This window comes from Neopelma chrysocephalum, unplaced genomic scaffold (genome assembly GCF_003984885.1).
Source record: "Neopelma chrysocephalum unplaced genomic scaffold, ASM398488v2 Primary Assembly neopelma1_59, whole genome shotgun sequence".
Classification (NCBI taxonomy): domain Eukaryota; kingdom Metazoa; phylum Chordata; class Aves; order Passeriformes; family Pipridae; genus Neopelma; species Neopelma chrysocephalum.
Window position 1 is genome coordinate 7,027,476 of NW_020897714.1, and position 24,021 is coordinate 7,051,496.

Sequence of the window (24,021 nt, forward strand, 5' to 3'; positions counted from 1 at the left end):
TAATACTAATAAATCACAAAATCACTGTACCAGAAAGTGCTTTCAGCCTAGACAACATACTGGTTAGGCCTATATTAGAAACAAGTTCTGCTGAAGTAATTTATGAGCTGCTGAAAACCGTAGTGTGAATATGGTTATAAAGAAGAAGAAGAAAAAAAGAAGAGATTCCAGAATGCACATTGCATTTGGAATATGATCTCAGGAATATGATTTATATTGCAAATAAATGATTTCAGGATAGAAGTGTCAAAATATATCTATACAGAAATCTTCTCTCAAATTCAAAGAACATTATTTTACTTAATGGTTTTAACAACATTCTTTTTGCAATCAACCATAAAATGAACCCAGATCAAGAGCACCTGCCCTGCTGTGGATCATTGAATGAAATTACTTTACTTAAAAATTCATGACATCAAATAAGTCAGTTCCAAAGTTGTATTCTTTATGCTAGTTAATGATATTATAGATGTTTTATGTTACCTGCTGAACCTACTTTCAGGACACTCTGGTAAAATGCCATAGCAAACTAAAAACTTATTTACACTTAGTTTGATGTTTGGAAAGTGTTCAATTAATCTACTTTAATCAAAATTCCATTAATATGCAGCAGTCACAAATGTAAACAAAACAGTACTCAAGCAGGATAAAACAGTCACACTATTCCATTTTGAAAATTTGGGATAACTTTTTTATCTATGACAATTATAATCTGTTTTACAGTTTTAATCTCCTACAGCCATTTTAGCAGTTTTCACAGGTGAACAAATTTTACCTTGCACGGAATTTGCCCTACAACTCTCTAAAGAGTGGTCCAGGAATGCTGCAAGCTTATAATAAGCCAAATACCAAATCTCAAATGCAAGAAATGGCATGTGATATAATGATAATTTTGAAATGGCAAGCCATGGTATTTAGGAGTATGTTCACTGGCAGAGAAATATTTTCTTTTCATTAATAAAACTTATTTCCTTAAAATATTAATAACTAAACCACATATAGATTAAATCTGAAAGACATAAAATTTTACTACTTAGTGTGTGAGATTTCTGGAAAGACAAATAATACTGCATTTTGAATTTGCTCTCACCACTGAACAAATATTGTGATTGCCAATTATGCATGTATATATTTTGGTCTATGCACATAAACTTCCCTCATAATTCTTTGATGAGCTCATTGTACAAACTGCTTTAATTCTAATCATTGTTCACTTTTTCTTTACATTTTTCCTATAGTCATATATGAAGCTGGTTCGTATTTAAATTTTCCAACTTACTAAAAATGTCAACATCTTTCCTTACTAATATCAGAATAAAAGAAGTTTTCTTTACAAATACAAATAAAATTTTAAAGACTCATCTTAAAATCTGATATTTTTAGAATTCTTAAGCATACTTTAAAAGTTTACCTAGGCCTTTTAACTAACCTTTTGTCATTTTTATGTCTTGCTCCTATTTTTAAATATATCCATTATGTGGGTCCATCACATACAGTAATCACTTCAAGAGACACAGGTAGAAAGTTATTGAGTATTAATTCAAGGGATAACTGATATCACATTCCTCAGTTTTTCAGAAGGGTTTTTATCAAAATTCTATGGTAATAATTTTCCCTCTCTCCCCTAAAAAATAGCTTAAACAAGAATGAGAAAATATGCTATGACAGTAGAAGCAACAGACGTCTTGTACATGATGCTGATTCAAATGCATTTTCTGAATTAGTGAAGGAGCAGAAATCTCCCACGCTTCAGAGAAACTACCTAGGGAACAAGCTGGGGCAGGGCAGAACTGCAGCATTTTCTCTATTACTGGTGTGAATAATGTCTATGTCTCAACTTTTAACTGTTTATTTCTTTTTCTCATTCTTTCTTTAGCTGAATTTGTTTTATCTGGTTGAATTTTTTGTGTTGAAATACTTCCTGGTACTCAAAGGCTTTCTTGTTGTTGATGCTGTGTATTAATTACAATCCATTGCAATTAATTAATGAATTGCAATGTTGATGCTGTATATTAATGACAATCCACTATAAATAAATAATTAGTTGAATGTTTAAAATAATGAAATCTGAGTTTTGAATAGATCTCTGTTAATTATTACCTGAAGCAATAAGGGAAAACTTTTCAGAAGAGCATGCTCAAAAAAAATGTTTTAAAGTAGAAATTTTTAACTGTCGTATCCCTACACCACCCAAAATCCATAATATTTGCAAGAAATAATGTCCAATTAGTTGCGGTGGGTGGAAAAGAAAGTACTGAAAGTAAGCCTAAACAATTAGAAAATCTTTAAAGGAGGGCAGGAATGTTAATGAAAACTTTTGAAATGGTCGAAATATTCCAGTTCAGAAAACAAAAAATGTGCATGGTCCCTAGATCTGTCTTACAAGCTATCATACAGATAAAGTCTTCAACAAATTTCATGATGCTGTCTATTAAAAGTGGTCATGAAAAAGCTACATATAGACACACTCCTTAATTTCAATTATTTCACATAAAAGAACCTACTAGCAATGGCTACTTTTCCTGCAAAAAAGAAATGTGGCAAATAGCTCATGTTTCATTGCTTTGAGGTTTTTTCTACTAAGTAGCTTACCCAGTTAGCAGAGAGTCTATCTGTTTCTATCACAGTTACTTATTTAGATTTCAATGCTGCAGAAGTAGTATCATCATATATTCTCAACTTCATCTTTTTCGCTTTCTACAGACATGGCAGGTACACACAGCCGTAAGGTGTGCTTTCCTGCCACACAGACCGTAAGGGTCTCTGGCCTTTACTCCTGCCCTGTTCTGCAGGTTCTCAGCCAGATGAGAAACCTGCTTGAAAGGCCCAACACAACCTTAGATGTCTTTGCTTGGACTAGTTCAGACCAAACAAAGGTATATGAACAATGTAGCACTTACATTCCTCCTCTCCTGGGAAGAAGGATGGAAAGAGCAACGGCAAGAGGATGCCTGTTATGGGTTTTTGGAAGCTCGTTTTTTGGGGTTTTATTCTTTTCTTTTTTTTTCTTTTTCCCCCCTGATATATCACCACATCAGATAAATAACTGAGAAATCACAGTCCATACTAAGGGTTTGAGAGATACTTCATAAAGGAAGTCTTTACGCTCACACAAAGAGAGTGAAACAAGATAGGAGAAGAAACAGAAAGGATGGAATAATTGTCAAGTAAATCTGATGACAGTGATGGTATTAACTACAATGACATACTGCAGAGGAAGTCAAAGTTTGAAAAATATCCCGCAGGACCGAGAGCCATAAGGGGTAGTAGGGATTAAACAAGAAATGTCTGGGGGGGGAAAAATCTTTGAATTTCTTAAAGTCTGTGGAAATGGGGGAGGAAATTAAATGCTCCCTACTCAGAACAGTATGAAAAGGAAACCAACATTCCTGGTATCTAGCTTGCTTGCTTTCTTTCATTCAGGATTCAAAAAGTATAGCAATAAGACAATCTGCTGCTCATATAGGAGTATCAGCAGGAAGAAGGACAGCAAACTGGAGCATTACACACAACCATAAATCCCCCCCTATATTGCTGCTTCTCTGCTGTATTCTCTCTGCCATGAGATAATAAAAGGAAAACCAGCTGCAGACTGGTTTACTAGGGTAAACGAAGAACAACGGTAAAAGGAATATGATGAGAAAGTGTGAAATAAGACTAACCCAGAATATTGTAGCCTCTGTTTATCCAATTTATGTTGCCCTTTCAATTAAACACTAGTGATGATACTGAAGGCAAACTAATTGGAGGTACGCTTTGGGTAAAAAAAAAAAAAAGAAAAAAAAAAGAGTAAGGACACCAGACTACAACAGTTATCAAAAGAAATTGTCCCAGGTTAGATAGCAAAGTTCTTCTCAATTTTATTTTGTAGAAAGAACCTTGCATTCAACAACATATGGTGTAAAATAGAAGATAAATTCCAAGAACAGTAAAAAGCAAGTGATATTTTCTCTCCAGTTGTAAAACATCTGACAAATATATTTGGTCTACATACTATTGACTTGTAGTATTTTGTGTATTTTTGTATTATGTATTATGTGAGGAAAACAATAATATCTCAGGGGGTTACCTCAAGAATCTGCAGTGGAGACAGGACTCATTACCTTGATGGAACTCCTCATCTGTGCCCCTTAGTGTTGGTGGTACGAGCACAGGTGATTCACATGATGCCCATGTGCATAAGCATTTCTGTGCTGAAGGACTAAATTAAAAGCTCTGTCTAAACAAAAGGTCCCTTTACATAATTGAAAGTAATCTTAAAATTTCAAATCTGGTCTTTTAGAATTCTAAGAACAAGCCAGTATTTTTATAGTGTAAGCACTGGGTTGTGTGGTTGGGGGTTTTGTGTTTTGGGTTTTTTTTAACCCTAAAATTGTGTGCCTTTTTTCTACTCTTTGCTAAGATGCTCTCACAATCCTTTTTTAAAGGAGTACTGGCATGTTGATTGCACTATAAATCCTTAGTGTCAAAATTGAGGTCCTCTCCACATTTTTAAGTCAATATAATGTCATTTTGGTTCATCCTGAACAGATTTCTCTCAGGTTCTCCTCCTAATGTTCAAGGGAACTGTCTTTGTTTGGCTGGCTACCTTCAGCAAATACCCAGATGATTTCTGACATATGTTACACTAGAGTCATGTCAGAATCAAGTAATCTTTAAAAACATGAAAACTTTTGTAAAAAACCACTTTTTTTCATTATACATATATATTTATTGATAAACAACCTTAAATCTAACATTAAAATGGGTTTTCAAAAGTCTTCATATAGTAAGTTCTATTCTAACTATGTGAGGGTTCATTTGACAATATAAATATTGTAAATGTATTGTAGGAGGCGTGTCCCAAAGGTGCAGGAGGATGGCACCGAGGGCAGGGAAGCCAAGGGACATGCGCAGAGACAGACAATCCTATTGGTTAGAAGATCACGTGTTATCAGGGTATAAATGGAAGCGCCGATTTCAAATAAAGTCTCTTTGATTACCATCTCACAGAGAGCGTACATGATTTCTTTATTATATAAAGGCCAGCGACCACGTGGTCACTACAATGTACGTAAAGAAAGAACATGAGATTATGCAAGTTCTCTCAATAATATGTCGAATTAGGGAGTTTTCTTCTTTTTTTTTCCAGTATGAGGTGGTACAGGAAAGCAACAATCTAAAGCATACATAAAAAGATAGAGCAATGGATACAAGCTAAGGTTGAGCAAGAAATCGTTTTCCAAAAAATCACAATATTTAGAAAAGGCTATAAAAATAAGACAGAATTGTTTCTAAAGAACAGAACATCGTTGCTGTGGAAGCCTGCCTCCACATATGACATAACTTCATATCTGCCAATAAGCCTGTGACCCTATAACTCACAGTGACTGGACTTCAAGAGGATGCTTTTTACTATAGAGTTCTTCCACCTCTATTCCATTCAAATACCTGATGTAAAATATTTAAAAGAAAATGATACTAACACAGATACTTTGCTATGCAATAGACCAATTGCAAATGGCAACTAAACAAGCAAAAGCAGTATGATCATCATCTGTATAATCAGCACAGAAACCAGAATGTGTAAAACTATGCCAAAAATAGTAGCATTACACCTAAGCTGTCACAGTAATTTCTAAGAGGTTGGTTGCCTCTCTGAAGGTTATGCTACTTCTCTAGGTTGCTCCACACATTTTGGTCCGTGTCAGGCAGTATTCTCATAATTATTAGGGGTTTCCTCTTCAGTTACTCCAAATTTTTGTCCAACTTCTAATCAACTATCAAAGCCAGTATTCTTTCAACTGAAATTTTTCTTCCCTACTCCAATATAAATAATGGCCAGTCTTCGCAAACGAAGATTTTGGGAAAGGTCTTTTACCTTTCGAACCTGCGCAATGGATTTTTCAGGTGAGACACAGCATGCGCTGAACTGAGCCCACCCTTTAATCCTAAGGTTCATCTGCCGCGGCCAAGCAAGCTTGGACAATGGCAGTGAGGTCCTCAGGACGTAGGTTTGTTTAGAGTGACCTTCTCATAGATGGATGGCCTCACAGGGCTAACGAGCTCCATCTGCCCGGGGGACTGGGATTCGAACCTGGGTTGCAGCAGTGAGAGTCCTGCATGCTAACCACTAGGCCACCAGGGGTCCCCCCTACTCCAATACTGATGTAAAAAAAAAAAAAAAAAAAAAGCTAACTTCTTCAGCACTTTTCTCTCCAAATATTCTCACTTTCTCACTCCTTCTACTGAGCCATCAAACAACTCCTGCTTTAATTACTAATTTAAAAATCTAGAATGTCTGCTTCCTGGTCACCTTTCAGCTATTATTCATCTTTCTGATGCCTGTGATCATATGTCATACTTCAGGTATTTTGCAAAATGAGGTAGGGGGAAAAAAGCCCTTTACTTGATGGGTGGGCTTTCTTTTTTTTCTTGTTGCTGGTCTCTCCCAGAATGCCTGCCTGTTTCTCTTTTACACTACCAGAAGAGTTTCTGAGCTCTTACACAGGAGACAGAAATCAGTTACTGAAACTTTATTACAAAGGCTAGTCATCTGTCCAAACCAAAGTATACACACAAACTCTGCCCTTATTTGCCTTGACTAACTCCTTTTTCTTCATAGTCTCTCCATCCCAGCATTAGAAATGATTGTCCTGACAACTCCTTTCAGTAAATCATCCAGCAAAGGTCAGTCAGCTAATGCTGTCAGCTAGCACAGTGCTTGAAGTGTGAAGTTCCCCTGCAAAATTCCCCTTTTAAAACTGTATTTTAACAGGTTTAATATGGAGTAATATGTAGAGATTTCTACTGAATAAATAGAAAAAGAAACTTATATAACTGAAAGACAAATGAATTTATACAAAACAGGCAAAGAGCTGATTCTTGAACAATTAAAAACCAAAGAGGTCTATTGATTTATCATTTAAAAATGCATAAGTAATGCAGCTTCTCAGTATGATAAATTTCCTATGCTATAGGGTTGAGCAGTAAGTATTCATAGTTATGCAGACACACTAAACTATTAAGCAGGACAGTACTTACAAAATATTTCCCTAGACACTTTCCAAGAAAATACTGCACACTCCCCTAGACTTACTCCTTAGACTCATGAAATCTTCTAATCCTAGCTGCAATTTTTATCCATGTTTCCTTTCACTCTGAAAACTCCTCACCTCCCCAGGTGTGTCAAGCCCTCAATCTTCATTAAATCCCCCTCAGCACATGCTTCTTTAATTAGCTTTATCAATCTTAATCCAGAAAGAGGTGATTAGTAAGTCAGAAAGATATCTGCACTGTTTGGAAACAAATCCACCATCCACCTATCAAATGTATTTTGTGTCTGAAGTGTATTATTTCTCTAATTCAGAATGTACACACTTTGGGGCAAGGACCACATCTCCCACTATTTTTTATGTATCACTCCCACTACTTTTTATACATCCTGCATTCTGACTTCAGTCAGAAAACAGGCAAAGAAAACATCCTTACAGCAAACTTTTTCTAAGTTATAAACACTCCTTCAATGGTTGGTGTTCAATCGTTTCTAATTCCTCTTTTTAAATGGTTCTTCTGAGGGCTCCATATATCCTGCCTTCACTCCTTTCTCTGGCATTCCACTATGTTGCCAGTTGAAAGATTTTTTAATTTATTCATTCAAAACAAAGGAGTGTATGTGATATAAACTAAAAAGTAAAAACTGAAACTGGAAGTTTTCTACAGTTTTCTATTAATCATACAAAGTGATCAGAAAATCCAAAAATAATGAAGTCCAAAAATGGAACAATTCTGATGAGTGCTCTGAAAGACACTTGTTACTTTTATTAATTGTATTTGATTTGCACTCTGAACATTTTAGCCCACCGTGTTTGTCTTGGCAAAACACAAGGTCTATCATTGTTGTCAATGTTTTCACAGATTTTAGTATTCATAGTCTATTAGCACTTGATTTAATTATTGTAATATGTTAGTGTTATGAGAAAGAAATAAAAATATGATTCTTAAATAAGCTGAATGTGACTGCCTGAGGTATATTATGAAGCAAAATAAACCCAGCTGTTTAGTTCTTGTAAAAAGTAATTATATAGAGCTCTGAGTTCTTCATAAAATGTAACATTATTTATTTAGGAGAACAAGGTCTTTGTTGCACCAGAAATACAGACTCTTACCTCTCCTGGTATATGTGTCTGTTTCTATCTGACTGAAATACTCTGGTATTTATTCTGAAGGGAAGGGAACAACTGTGCTAGGAAAGCTTCACTTACTATGGACAGGACCAGTGTGGTACACTGGTTAGAAAAAGTAGGTAAACCCACGAAACTACTTAAGGAGTTTTAATGGTACAGTTATGGACCTTGGAATAAAGAAGAGTACCTTATTAGCAGGTTAAAAGGTTTCACAGGGACATACAAACTATTAAGAATAAATTAATAAAGGCATTAAATAGAACCAAACAGGCTTTTTATTTTACTAGTATTTACAGGTTTCAGTTAAAAAAGTTCAACAATGAAGTTTAGAAATAGAAATACTGTGCTTCCAAGGAAAAACACCACAGTTTACACTGCACTTAAATACTTAGCTTTCATGTCTTCAGTGTAACTGAAATCCATGTTGAAGTGGATTTGTCAAGCAGGAAACTTCCTGTGCATACATGACATCTTTGAGAATAAAAATAGTCATTCCCCAGGCCAATTAGTCTCTGATAAAACTCCATTAACATCAGAAGAATTGTAGCAATGATTTGTTGTATGTTTTAATTAAAATATATGGCAAAGAATTTAGGAATATTCTCCAATATGAGACAGAAATAAACAAGATATTATTACAACTGAAAGGGATACTTTAATGGTGGACATCCAAGGTGTACAAACATCAGAAGATCCACTGTTTTCCAAAGCAACTTCAATTCTTCCCAGTTTGCATATGATCATTTCTGAAAATACTCTGTTTTACTGAATAATTCAATTTCCATGGTTCTTATGGAAGTTGAAATAAATACCAGTATGAAATAATGAGTTTATTTCAAAACAAACTATTTATTAACAGCATCTTATTTCTGGGGGTTCAGCAAGACCAAGTTGATGTCAGGAAATGAGAGCACAATGCTTTCTATTAGCATCTGACACTCATTTCTATTTCTTACTCCAGTTACATGTGGTAGGTGGAGCATAAGACAGTCAAAGGTTCAGGCATGCCAATATGTCTTTAAATATACTGGTTACTATTTTTAGTAAGGCAACCCTTATATTTGGGATATTTTATTAAGAATTATTCTTCAAACACTGTAGAAAATTATTTCCTTTTTCCAAACTGGATATAGACGAAAATGATTGCTAGTTTAAAATGGCAAATAAAAATAGAGACATTGGATTCTGTAAGTCATTACTTCATACAATTACAAGGACTTTCATACTGCTTTTTGACAAATCCCAGAAATAATTATAATGAAAAAATTACACAGGAAAGAGTATAGTGGATTATGAGTTAGATAGGTGAATAATCTGATGTTGGTCTCTGGAATGTACAGGGGTTTTTTCACCCCAAATATTAACTCAAAATATTAACCTTTGTATAGTCATTTGTCTGAAAAACAAATTAATGGGTGATTAAGAGAAAATCCATTAAGTGAAAATCCGTAAAAATACATATGGTTTTTGTACTATTTATGTAGAATCTTTTTTTCCAGATCTGTATATTTTATTTATAATATAAATAATAAGACTATTTAAAGTGACTTCACATAGGACAGGAATAAATGTTTCCAATACAGCTGTACACATAACAAAATAGAGCTTGGGGTGTGGGGGGGAAGCTTGCATGTGTATAATCCCTAGTTGTTTTGATATCTATAAAATGCTGCAGTTTGAAACCGAGAAAAAAAATGATTTAACTGAATCACTGCTATGCCATAATTTCTCTATTTTCTCTTTACTTTGAAAATTTTCTTACAGATTTAAACAATTACTATGATTTCATTATTTCATATAAAAAATTACACTGATACATGGCAATAAGAGAGAATTCTGGAGTTTTGCATATTCTTGGATTATTTTACAAACTTACTGTTTCTCATATTTAGTATTTGTCTTTATTTCATTGGTTTTATCATTAGACTATTTTTTGTCCATTTTCTCAGTTTTAAAGTTCCCCTTCACCTTCATACATGAAATCTGACCATGCAGTTTTCCATGAGAACAATACATTATCATCTCATAGAACTGCTTTTGTATTCACTCAGAGTTCTGAAGCAGTTGCTGATTATATTGTGACTTTTATTGAGAATTAACATAACTGTTAAGCCTTGGTGCTTCAATCAGAGGACAGTGCTTGTGATTACACAATTTAAAATGTTGTTCCAATTGACCTGTGACACAGAATCCCAGAGCTGGCCACCTAGCCCACCACCTTCTCATAAAAATTTCCAGTTCTGAACATTCCTGCTCTCAGCAACTTGTTCTAGTGTTTCACTGCTTTCACTAGATTGACTGCCTGATTTTCTGTATACCTGAAGGTACATTTTATATATTTGAAGATAATAATTTTGTGTCCATTAGGTTCTCTAGGCTTTCAGCCTGCATTTTGAACATTCTTCTCACCGGTTATATTCTCCTGATTTCTGATTGCCCTCTTCTGAATTCACAACTCTCCCCACATCTTTTTTCAAGAATGGGACCCAAAGCTAGAAACAAGACTTCAGCTGAAACCTTTCAGTGCTGAGGAAGGTCCAGGACTCTAATGCTGTTTACCTATCCTACCATGGCATTTGCCTTTATACTGTTGATCTATTATATTTGTACCATTCAGATTAATCCCCAGAACCATTCCAATAGAATTATTACAAGCCTGTTTCCCGTACTGTGTAGGTGCCAGGTTTCCTCATTCTAGCATTCCCATACCTGTATCAATTCTTTTTAAAAATATGCAGTTTTATAAGATAGCTCTTTCCATATCAAGGGATGAAGTTTATTCCCTATCTCTGTCCCTGACAATTTCATCACCCTAGGTGGTAGTGTAGGTCCTACCTTCTGAATGTTTCTGCTTATTGATCATAAGAAATTTAATCCATTTCATCTTTCCACTTTGTGATTATAGTAGAACTTTATCTGAATGGCAAGCAAGTTTTTTCTGCTCAGTCTTCTACCAGATGATAAAAGTCTTTTTCTACATTGCCCCATTATCCACCTAAATTTATGAAATTTTATAAAAATTCATATACTTCCAATCTAGGGATTGTAGTAAAATGCATCTATGGGCTTCCTTTTTTTATTATTTCTCACTAAGCAAAAATCTGCTGTCAAAGATATTCTTACTTTTACATGAGACATAGTCTGTTCTTGCCCATCAGCTCCCGAAACATTATTCCAGAGTTGAGATCTCTTGACAACATCACCTGCACAGTCACACTTTAATCTCCAGGATGTATCTTTTTTGATGAGCTGTGAAGCTTATCATCAAACACAGATAACACCAACCCTTATTTTACCAAAGCTTCATCCTTATTTTGTGTTTGCTTAGGATAATAACTTCCTGTACTATTGCCGGTGCAATAATTTGAGGCAGCAGATGAACTTTGATAATACTTTACTAACACCCTGGATTCAAGTTACCCCAAAGGTACATCAGGGGTTGTTCATAGACCCTACTCAATACCATCAGGAAGGGCTCATCTGTTGTCATTCTCTGCTGTCTGTTTCAGATAGGAAACCATCAATATTGAAAAGGTGTGCACAAAAGCAATCTCCTTCTTCACTGTTTTTGCCACTGCCTAGCTTCTTTCCTTTAACATCCCTGCATGCATCTAACATTGGTATTATCTTGATCTCCAATGCTGTTCAGTCCCACTGTTGCAGCTTCCCTAGTTGCTTCCCAATAGATTTCTCAATGGGCACTTTATTCACTGGGAAATCTGCCTTTCCTGGCCTTTGCTTGTGGGGAAATCAGGCTTTTGTTCTTACAGATTAGGTGAAGGGTCTGTGTGGCAGCAAGTGGTCAAGGATCTAGATAGGAGAATACCTGGTAACAGATATGGTTTCATTTTATTTCCCACAGCAGATGATCTTTGTCAGGTGTTTTTTCAAACAATTTTTCAAACTCCTTTAAAGCTCCTTTTCCGTAAGTTGACCTCTTTGCAAGTTTCTATATTTGTTAGCTCTTAAATTGCTCTTGCCTAAATAATATACCTTAGAAGCTTTATTGTCATAGATCATATTGGCTAGGGTCAGCCCTACAGAATACACGTCCTTATTTGTTTAATAGCCTGGCATCCACCTGCCAGCAAAAGCAATTCACAGTGCAATCTGCAATCTGTTCCAGGCAAAAAAGGCTAGATGCTCCTTGTTAGATTTTTGTCGTTTTGTTTCAAAGCAGGCTAATTTCATGTTGGAACTGCTAATACTTTCCTACAGAAGATGTCTTACAAAATTTGGAATTTTTTGAAATCATAATTAAAAGCCATTAATTTTTGTCTTTTTAAAATTGTTCCTTTTTTGCTTGTGAAGTAGTAAATATTTATAGTTAATACTTCTCATTACTTCTATTTTACCATTATTTTCTTTTGAGATGTTTTATTTATACTTGATAATGAGGCTCCATTTATGATTACACCCTGTCACCATTAATAAGATTTCTATTTCTTAAAGATTTACTAGCTTGATTTCCCTTATTGCTCATTTAAAAAAATACTGAGTAATGAGCCATTGTTTTATAGAAATCATTTTATCGTATAACAGAACAATATCCTTTTGAAGTAAATTTTTTCTTATAAATATATATATACATAAACTGCATTCTATAAAATTTATAGACTCTCATTTTAGCATTTTTTTATTTTTCCAGTTTCAGAGAGTTCTTTTTTTAATTCTTGATTTTCACTATTATTTTTTCATAATTTTGCTAATATCAATGTAACTTTGGTCATATTGTTTTAATTATTGGCATGATATTAACTTTTCAGTTCTCAGGCAAGGTCTCATTTTCTTCAATTTCTTTCAGAAAAAGAAAATGAATGGCATAGAAAAATTCTGGGACTGTTCTTTCTATCCTCTTGAGAGGAAGCAACCTAAAAGAAGTACATAATAACTTTTCTTAGCACCTATTTTAAGCATTGAAATAATAGAAAATATTTCTGTGCTGCTGAGAAATGTAGTCAGATTATCTTCCCCCCTACCCTCTGCCAAGTCACAAAATCCAAAATCTAAAATGTAGAATCTACTGAAACTGACTGAAGCTGAACATTGATCCCCTGTATTATGGGAGGGTGGAAACCATTATTTCATAGCTTATTGCTCCATCCCTACTGCTGAAGTTGAATGAATATTTTCTAAATGGATGCTTAGTCTGGGCTTAAGCTGAAATAACGTACAAAGTTGAGATTCCACAAAATAAGAAGGAATTGATGGTGGGCACCAAGGTCATTGTAGAAAGTTAAAGAACAACTAGTGCAGAGGATGTGAATTAGAGTGCACTGATTGATCTGATGTCAATACAGTCTCCTCTTAACTTCCTATCCAGTATGCCTTCATTAATATAAGGAGCAAAAGCTAGTAAGCACAAGCCTTTAATTCATCTTACCCTGACCAACCTAAAATGTATTTATTAGGAAGCATAGAAGTTTTCTGAACACAATATTCTGGAAACATTTAATACAAAAAATTGATAGTAATGTGTTACTTTGGCTTTCATTCCTCTCATTAATGTTTAAATATGCAGATTTCTTAAAGGATAGATAGTCTTATTTCTGCTTAGTTCTAATTGCAAATAATGAACCCAATGGCTCAAATCAGAAGACATAGCTTGCAAAGAAAGTGGAAAATTAGAGATTTTCAGTTAAGCAGTGTGGTTGTACTTAAAAGCACAGGAGAGTGGGGTGTTCACTGCTTATCAAAATTTCACAGATGTGTCTGTCAGTAAGATTTCACAAAGAACAGGGAAATGGCTGAAGAGTATTTGTTTACTGTATGTTTCTCAACCACATAGATTACTCAAAGAAAAATACACACATAAAATAAACCACACAACATGTAAAATTAATGCTTGCAGTGCAAGTGAACCCTTGTAAATTGGATTGCCTATAAAATAAGTAATGATGAATGCTATTTTTATAAGAATTATGTCTGCCAGTGTTCATCATTTGGCATTAGAAAAAAATGCAAAATGAGAGATCCAAGCAGCAACTCTACTCATTTCAGCTGTCTGCTGAATGTTATGTTTTGCTTTCATTTTAATTTAAGAATTCTGAAGCAAGAGACGAAGATATTCAATCTGGAAAACTCAGGCTTAGAAGAAAATCTTGTTTCTAAATCAGTCTCTACTTTTTCTCTTTCAGCCTTAAGAAGCAAATGCGTGGACTGCGTTCTGTACACCTATTTCCTATTGCAATAGTGCTAAGTAAGTTATATGCTCTTCACTTCTCTCTATATGAGCATGGACATGAATTTGAAAAGTATATGTAGGCAGCACAGAGGAAAATTACTTTTAGATCTCTGTCGTCTCCCTATGGACAACTTTTGCAGCAATGTTTGCATATATACCATTTCACATTTACATACCACTATACTCTTCTGTATGAAACGTGCAAAGGATCACTCAGCAGCACATAGTATCCTTAATTGTAGCATTATGCAAAAAATGCCAAGAAAAGTTTGTTATAAGTTATGAGTCTAACTCAATACTCTATCAAAGAGCAAGGACCTGTCCATTAGCATTTCTTTTCTATTTAAACAAGTTAATTTTTTTATAATGCTTTCAGTAGGCAGACAACACTCTAAAAGGATGTCCCATAAAAGAGTTACATTACTAAAATCTAGTGCCTGATTATTTATCATACTGATTGTGTGATTTAATAAAAACTAACATTTTATACCTTTTCATGAACCTTTTGCCCTGGCTCCATTCCTTCAATATGCTCTGATTCAGCAGATCCTTCACCAGATGCCATTTTCCTTTGAATGTGTGCATTTTGTTCACGCAAAGCTACAATCTGCAAAAGAAAGAAAATAAGTAGTCAATATACATGAGAAACCAGAAAACTACTGAGCAGGTGATTTGTTAAATCTATTAACAATTCAAAGCTATGTTGGCCATTTGTGGCATTTGCAAAACTATAAATGTAAAGAGGTTTAAAAACCAAACATATTAACCATGTCTAAAGGCCATTAAGGATACAAAGGAACCAATAAATGACACGATAGTCACCACTGTCTTGCCTTCTATCCTTCCTTTGTACTAGGATCCTTGTTTGTTTTTTCTTTTAAGCTTGAAAGATGAAACAGCAGTTAGCCATTGATTTTTTAACACTGCGAGAAGACTCATTCTTTCATATAGAATTGAATGGATGCCAAACTGGTGTCATAGCAAAACAGTACCAAAAGGCTATGAATTAAAACTAAGTGATGTAAATCAAAGTGCTAGTTTTCTGTCAGCTTCCCGTCTGTTAGTAACAGCAACATACGTTTTACATGTTTTTTGTTAAGAAAAACGTACATTAACACCCTCTACTGTGGTATTCATTGACTTTTTTGGTACATATTGAAGCAGGTTTTATTATATTTAAAATATTAGTTATTTATTGGTAGTGCTACTAAAAATCCCATTTAATGGTTATGTTTAAATGCTGATTGTAAAAATAATTTGAATATTTGAGATATCAGGGACACACCACTTCAAAAAACTTTTCCTTAAATAAATGTTGAAAACCACTGTAATATGAGTCAGGCTGATTCACTGCTCACTAAATTCCAAGTTACAGCCCTTGTAGAAGTCATGTGACTCCCACTAACTTCAGTGCCAAGACTTGAGGGTAACATTTCATCCAAGGCAATTGTAGGAAACTGTAAGAGTGGGAATTAAAACTGTCTGAGACTATCTGCATCTTTTGGGTTGTACAAACATGCTGAACTTTAAAACATTTTGCTTAAGTAAGAGAATTACATCTGTCTTAAATAACAGAAAAAGCTCTGTATGATCTCATTAGTATAGTCTCACTTTGTCCTCATTAATTGGTAATTTAATAATTGTGGGTATTTTTCTGAATAGCTTCACTCAGTTCTTTTCCTTTGGGTTTCAAATAGTTCTCAAATCAAAACTGCTGCAATCATGGTTCCCACCAAACAAAATTAGCCATCAGTTAGTGGCAAAAGAGACTTTCAGGTAGATTAAGTGAGATACTTCAACACATGTGTTGTGAAATTCTGATTTATGTAATGCAATTATGGATAATTTGAAAAAAATGTAAAATCACGGGATATATTAACTGGCAGACAAAAATAGATCTGAGTTTTTCATATGATAATCTTTTGTTGATCCATTAAAGTGAAGACATCAGTATGTCTCTATTTTGAATTATCATCTATATCTAATGCAAATCCTTACACCTCTTTAGCTCAATAAGAATGCTGCTTAAACGTATTCCAACATAGTTCAATTTTTCTTAGCCTCTATTGGTCTTTAGATACCATGAGACCACCACTTTCCAAGTAAGTACATAAATGAATTTTTTAAAAAATCAATTGTTTCTTCAAGGTAAAAGGCAAATAAAAGAATACAATATCATGTACCATTATTTGGAGGGATTTTCTTGATTTTCTAATGTTAGGGAAAAAAAAAATCCATCCTTGTTAAACCTTATTGATTCAAAGATTTTATTACTGTAATGAATGCACAGTAAATATATACAGGAACAACACAGAGTTTGAAGTCTGGTACATCTTAAAAGTTTCGGCTCTAGGGTAGTCATCATATAACAGATCAAAATTGTGAAGAAGCACACAGCTATTTTGTTTTTGTACTTGTTCTATTCTTGATTCAAGGAATATATTAAGGCAGAATTAATGTTCTTAGGGAGTATGGAAACTCTCCAGTGTCTTACAAATAAACATGAATTTTTGCTTTTCACTTTGTTCAAGCAAAAGGTTTTTAATTGCTATCCTGCTTCTTTTTATTACTTATTTCTTACTTACCTTTCAATAATGTGCAAATTATTTGCAAATGTGCTAATTTAATCAATGAACCATTTCTGTAACTTTCTAAACAGATAGCCAAAACATGGCACAAGGGATAATGATGAAAAAAAATTGAAAGTGAAGACACAGATAACTCTAAATTTTTTCTTCAATTTTAATGATTATTACAACAGCAGACAGTGATAATATCAGAGATCTAGCTAAGATAATGACTGTTCAACATAGATAAAATTCAGTAATATTATATTTAAGAAATGCCTTTTTGTTCTATTGGTGCTTTTATGTTTATGATTTTCAACTTCAAATATCTACTACAAAACATGTCCACATACAGCTTTCCAAGTACGTACATACTATCTAACCCTCTAAGGTTAAATGCTTAATGGTTTGCGTGCTAAGTTTCTTTTTTAAAAAGTAAAAGTTAATATTCTTAAGGATGGTATCATAGCTGCTGAAAACAAACTAAAAGAACCCCAACCCCCAAGACAGATTAATGGAAAATAAATTTGGATAAATATTCAAGTCCAAATTGTACCTTCTAGAATACGATCAAACATATCACATATTTTTTCCTAATCAGCTGCTAATTGTGGACCTCAAATGATTAGATTCCTTTTCCAAAATCACAGACATTATTTTTCTATTTAGCATACTTGACATGGACCACAGCAACACCTTTCAATGAGACTAAACAATGAGTGTAAAACTTCAAGTATCCCTGTAGTTAAGTCTAAAGATAGCTTCCTGTCACAATCTAAATTTGTCTCCCTTTTTTTTTGCCAAACTCAGTCAGCAGAACCAAAAAGTTCTTATTTTTATTATTGAGAAAAATGAAGCAATTTTTTGTCAGTTTAAGAACAAAATATAGAGTATTCCTTTTCTAGTTGGACCTTTCTAACTTATGTAGCTTAAGCCCATGGAAATACCCTCTACCCTGAAGAGTTCCTTTAGCTTATTCTCATCTCACAGGTATGCTGATCTTCAACATTCTTACCACTTTTGTATGTTAGTTTTCTGACTGGTAAGCAACATTGAAACTTTAAAGAATTTCCATTGATTTAGATTCTGGCTTTCAGATGTCAAAGGTACTTTGAGACAAATGGCACAATTTCTAAGGTCCTGCTCTGTTGTAATCATTCTGAACATAACCTTATACAACTTCTACCTTTCTGTCTCATCTCTGAAATAATTTCAATGCTCCTAAAGCCCAGCTTTTAGAGTTACAATTTTGGTAAGTATCCTCACTATATTACCTACATAAATTCCCTCCAAAATCTTAGCAGAATTTGTGTCCATTATCTATAGACAGTGCTGAAATACGCTTCTTAGGAAGTTAGGATTCAACAATTCAGACTCAAAATTTGAAATGGTCTCCATTTCTATAAACGGTCAAATCTACATATCATGCCTAAACACTTTATAGTCTGAATCCAGGTATTCAGAGAATATTCATTTCAAATATTAGATACACCATAGAACAGAATATGAATATATAAGCCAGAACTGACTGGAAGAAGTAACAGATGGAACCATTTGCATCAGCCATGTTGGTTAAAAGGAAAATGTAATTAGATAATAATTTCATAATGATATAGACAGCATGAGACTATAAATCGGTAAGCAATAGCACAAATTCCATCTATTTAGCAAGGGAAACAGTCTGATTACTAACCAGAGTAGGACACTAAGATTTAAAAATTAAAGAAATGAAAGATTCACATTGTGGTTGAAAAAAACTACAAAACTTTGAAGGATAACCAAAAAGGAAAGGAAAAACTACACACAAAAATGGCAAAATATGCCAATAGGTTTATTAGAATAAATAAAAATAAACTGGAACACACAAGCTATACATGAAGATGTAATGGATTTATTCACAACACAAAGTCTCTCATGAGACACAAAAGGAAGAAGGAAAAGTATTACTCTATATGTTTACTTTGAGTATCCTGCAAATTAACTAATTTTAAATTATTTGAGAGGTGTGAGATCAGAATCCATTTCTAAATATACAAAATCCTAAATGACTGTGCACCTCTGCTGCTGAAACTTGTTTGAGTGCCATTTGTTACCTCATTACAGTTTCAGGCTTCAGGTAATTAATGAATACTTAATATAATTCTCTATATAGTGATAGGACAAGGGGGGATGCCCTTAATCTGAAGGAGGGCAGGTTTAGATTAGATATTAAGAAGAAGTTCTTGACTTATGAAGTTCCAGTGCATCACCACTTTATGAACAGGTTGCTCCAAGAGATTGTGGACTCCCCATCCCTAGAGGTGCTCAAGGTTGGGTTGGATAAAGTTCTGAGAAAGCTGGTCTATTGGAAGGTGTTTCTGCCTGTAGCAGGGGAGTTGGAACTAGATGATCCTTAAGGTGTCTTCCAACCCAAATCTTTCTATGATTCTGGGATTCTAAAACAGCAATGAAAAGGAACTACCAACTTACTACACTTTTTTTTATTAAGTTGCCTACATCAGATACATTTTTAATTGTGCACTTGGTCTGTGCAGTCTCATGTCATTCAAAAATCTCTTATATTTATAGAACTTTGGTCTTGTCCCTTTACTTCTGTACACAAATCTTGAGCATCAATGAGCTATTATTATATTTCTGCAGAGCAGTAAACTGTCTCACTGCAAAACTTCCCCACAAAGCACCAGAATTCAACCTCTTATGGTTCTGCTAAGAGACAAGTGATGTTTTGGCTGCTTTCTGCCCTATGTTTTGGTGTTCTGGGCTTTTTTGTTGCCACATGCTAAAATAAAGATGACTGCTACTTTGCAAGTAGCTACATGCTACTTTGCATGTGTAAGAACAAACTTGCATTAATTTCTGATTTTCTTCATCAAAATACTTCAAAACCAATAAGAAATCATCATATAATCTACAAAACACTAAGAAACTTGTCAGGTATCTTTGTTCAGATAATAGATAAAAATGTGTGAGAAAATATTTCCCTGTTCAAATATTAAGTGGAAATCCCTCGAGGCTGGTGGAAAGGAACTAAATGCATTCCTTTCTCTGTTATGATCATGGCTAGGCTTCGCGAACGAAGATTTGGGAAGGGCTCTATCCACGTTTCTTGCAAGCGCGTTGATAATGGTGATATTTGGTCCATAAATAGCACTGACAACTTCGGAAGGAAAAATGACAACTTCACACAGGAAGAATGATTTTGTAGTTGAAAACTCAAGTGGATTCATGATTTGGAACTCTGAGATGATTGTTGCTGGTGGTGATTAGATTTGGGGTGAATGAGAGAATACTGACCAGTGGGGGACCAGACCCTTACCACCAGGCTTTTCCTGTAAGTGTTCTGACACCCTCGGGGAGAAGCTGTTGTTACTATCAATCGTATAATGTACTGTAAAGTACAAAAATAGCATTCTGGGTACTTTTCTACCCAAAGCAATTTCCTTTGCTTGCAATCTTGATCCCTGAGGCCTTGTTCCCAATGCTGTTGTTCTGTAAAAATGGATCACTGCATATCTGACCCCAGCACAGAGCATGGTCTACATACAGAAAAAATATAGTTTCAGCCTTTGGCATCATGTATCACTCAGCGACTTAGGGCAGAATTACGATAACTGAACTGAAAATTTTGATTTTATCTGGCTGGCACACTGCAGCGTAACTGAAAAGCAAAGTGTTGAGTGCTTAGATTAAAGTGGTTAGCTGATTCCTTCTACAAACACTGTGAGAGGAACATCACCAGTGGGTCACTGTAGTGGTTTGAACCAGGTTTTCCCCCTGAAACTAAGAAAGTGGTAACCCCCAGGGGGTGGTGACCCTTGGGGCTTGACCAATCAGTGCTCCTGCAAAATATAAACATATCTCTGGAGACCGGAAGAGAAGCAGTGATACTTGTTGTAAGAAGAAGAGGTGGCCATGTTGTAGAGGCCACGAGGAGAAGGGGCTCCGGCCCCTTGGGGGCCTCTGCCCCCCCCAGCCCCCAGTTGGGGGGCTGCAGGGACTTGGAACAGTGTCAGACTGGACTGAGTGCCTGTGGCTAGGAACTGGGGGAGTTTCTCCCCGGTAGGAGCAGTGGGAGACGCTGGGAGCAGCAGCGGAGACAACAGCGTACCGGAGCAGTGGCAGAAGGCCAAGCAGATAAGAAGCAGCAGAAGCCGGTATGCAGCTAAGACAGACACAGAGGTGTCTGAGGAGAAGGAAAAGCAGCAACAAGACAAGAGACCCGAGCCAGCAGCAGGAAGAGAGTTTCGGAGGGTAAGAACTGGACAAACCAAAACCTCCAAACTCACTAGAGACCCCTCTGAGAAAGAGGAGGGGGTGGTGGACTGAGAGGAGTCCTAAAGTGCAGTATGCACTGCTGAGAGGAGCTAAGAAGCTCATGGCCTCCTGAGAGATAAGCCAGGACGGCCGAAGGAATGTGTGTGTGTGGGGGGTGACCTTGGCCCCCCCTGCTCCAGCTTCAGAGAAGCTGGCAGCCATCTTTGAGGCAGAGCATGGGAGCTCTGCACAGGGGCTTGATTTCCCCTGAAGATACCAGACTGTCACGAAGACCCCCGTGCTTCGTGATATGACCGTGGTGGAACGACCTTGTCTGGGGTTACGTAGTCCACGGAAAGACCCCCGTTTGAAGACGGGGGCCGAGAGAGGCTTAGAAGACCCCCTCGTGTGTGCTGGCAGAGAGCCAGCAACTGCTTCTGCTACCTGAAAGAGAAGAAGAAAGCCTGCTGCCTAGAGAGAGACCTGTTGCTCAGAGACTGGAAGGGGTCTTTTCTTCTTCTTCTCTCCTGGACTTTTATTTGGAGGGAGAAGAGATTGGGCCCATTGTAAATATTACTGTCATGGTAGAGATAGATATAGAGTTAAGATTGTTTGTAATGTATTATAGTATTTATTTATGTGTATAGTCTTTGTAATATATTCCTTCCCCCATATTGAGTCTCGTGTTTTTGTCTGGAAAACCCATCTCACATGGGGTTGAGATGTGGGTGGGGGGCTAGGAATCAGAATTGGATTTTGGACCTTGCTAAAACCATGACAGTCACCTATATCTTAAGTAGGTGGGATTAACACCATGCATTTGTTTTTTCCTGACTGGAGGGAAAACAGACTAGAGAATCTCATTAATAGGGCTATAATAATAATGGCCCATCTTCGCGAACGAAGATTTTGGGGAAAGGTCTTTTACCTTTCCAGCCTGCGCAATGGATTTTTTAGGTGAGACACAGCCTGCGCTGAACTGAGCCCACCCTTTAATCCTAAGGTTCATCTGCCGCGGCCAAGCAAGCTTGGACAATGGCAGTGAGGTCCTCAGGACGTAGGTTTGTTTAGAGTGTCCTTCTCATAGATGGATGGCCACACAGGGCTAACGACCTCCATCAGGCCAGGAGACCGGGATTTGAACCCGTGGTCGCAGCAGTGAAAGTCCTGCACGCTAACCACTAGGCCACCAGGTGTCGTGTTGTATGAAAGGAGAGAAGGTTAGCACTCCCCTTGATAAGGATGGAAGAGGTCCTAGTGGCCTGTACAACACACATACGGTTAAGGCACTGCCACCTACTTCGTGGCATCTAACCATGTTAATAGGGCTAAATTAAAACTAAATATACACTATCAAAGGACTGAAGAAATTCCAGAAATAACTCAAGTTATGAAGTAAAAAGCATTTCTGTAATATGCACTAACCTGGTCCTCCCACTTCTGAGACACAGTGAGGAAAACTGTTCCAGTTGTCTTTTGCATGCATACCTCCCTTCTCCCAGTGTGATACAGTACAGAGCACTGTACACAGTACAGTACAGAGAAAAAAAAAATATGTTTTCAAAAGTATATGGCCTCTTTGTAGGCAAAACAAAATCATATTCTAATTTTTAAAATAGTTTCATAATCAATTTCTCTATTGTTGTTTTCTTTACTATTTTTGCTTTTTAAATTTTATTTGAAATCATTTGCCAGTAATGGATTTAAATTTCATTACTGTAAGTATCTTGATATAATTTTGCTTTTCACTTAATTAATTACAGTATGTAGAGATATAAGGGTATTTAATTAATACATATTTCAGGCCAAATGTTTACGGAGGTTTCTCTCTGTAGGATTCTTTTAGTATTTAAAACAGACTCTTTTTTTGTTTAATTATCTCAATCTTTCAACTTTGAATTTATTTAATTTATCATTAAATTGGTTTAGAACAAGACAAATATACTGTTTTGTTGTTAACAGAGGCTCTAAACACACATATATAATGTTGGACCGTCCTCTAAAACCAGTAAGAACCTGGATCACTTAAAAATGTAAGGCTAAAGAGAAAACAATTATTTTAAGCTTTTGAAAAACTGTTTTTCATAAACTTGTCCTACTTTAAACCACTGAATTTGTTTCTGTGATTTTCCAACATTGAAACAAATCTGTCCCAGGCAATTAAACTCACTGATTTCATGTTTTTCACTTTGCTGCAGATGACAGATATAGAAGAATTTTTCTTCAATTACCTCTTATTAAGGTGTTTCTTTTTACATATATAATATGCTAAACCAAACTTCTTGTGACTATGTTGTGACAATTTTTCATCCAGATCTTATTTAAGTAAGTCCTTCAGAGAATAGTGAAATTACCTACTTGGATGTCCTCCTACTATATTCTTAACAGTTTATATTAAAATAGTGCTAAATAGCAAATTTCAGTCTACTGAAAATATAATTCAGATTGCTGGACCACCTTCTGACCTTGCTTTAATTTTGTCAGGGGTAGTTGTGTTAAGCTTTAAGCAATTTCTATAATTTTATATGGTAGATATTGTGTAGCACAGAAAATAAAGGATACTTAGAGACTAAGGTGATTCTGTTTCAATTAAATCCTGATTCATAAACATAAGCCTTTTCCAGTTATATATTCAATTTGTATTAAACTCAACCCACACAGCCTTTCAGAAGCCACTGATTAGAGAGATCAGAGATATTTAAACAGGGGCATTGAAATTGTTTCAATTGTACAATAAATTTGTCATTATCAGTATTTTATTTTAGCTGTAGGGACAAAAATGAACATTCATTTTCCGCACATTTTAAATGTATTTTTTGGAAGGAATTATAATGGTTATCAGCATTTTTTA

The 24,021-nt window shown here is 35.4% G+C and overlaps 1 protein-coding gene and 1 non-coding gene across 18 annotated transcripts in view; one reads left to right on the forward strand and one right to left on the reverse strand.

Moving 5' to 3' along the window:
• The window catches only part of PPFIA2 (PTPRF interacting protein alpha 2), a 342,104-nt gene that overhangs the window by 71,957 nt on the left and 246,126 nt on the right, over positions 1–24,021 (reverse strand). For all 17 annotated transcript variants that reach the window (XM_027679792.1, XM_027679790.1, XM_027679791.1 and 14 more), the window contains one exon: positions 14,840–14,956. In XM_027679792.1, coding sequence (XP_027535593.1) covers positions 14,840–14,956 — 117 coding nt within the window. The remainder of the gene's footprint in view (positions 1–14,839; positions 14,957–24,021) is intronic.
• Positions 22,369–22,496, forward strand: LOC113966338. Its single transcript, XR_003533795.1, has one exon. It is a non-coding gene; the product is annotated as a U6atac minor spliceosomal RNA (small nuclear RNA).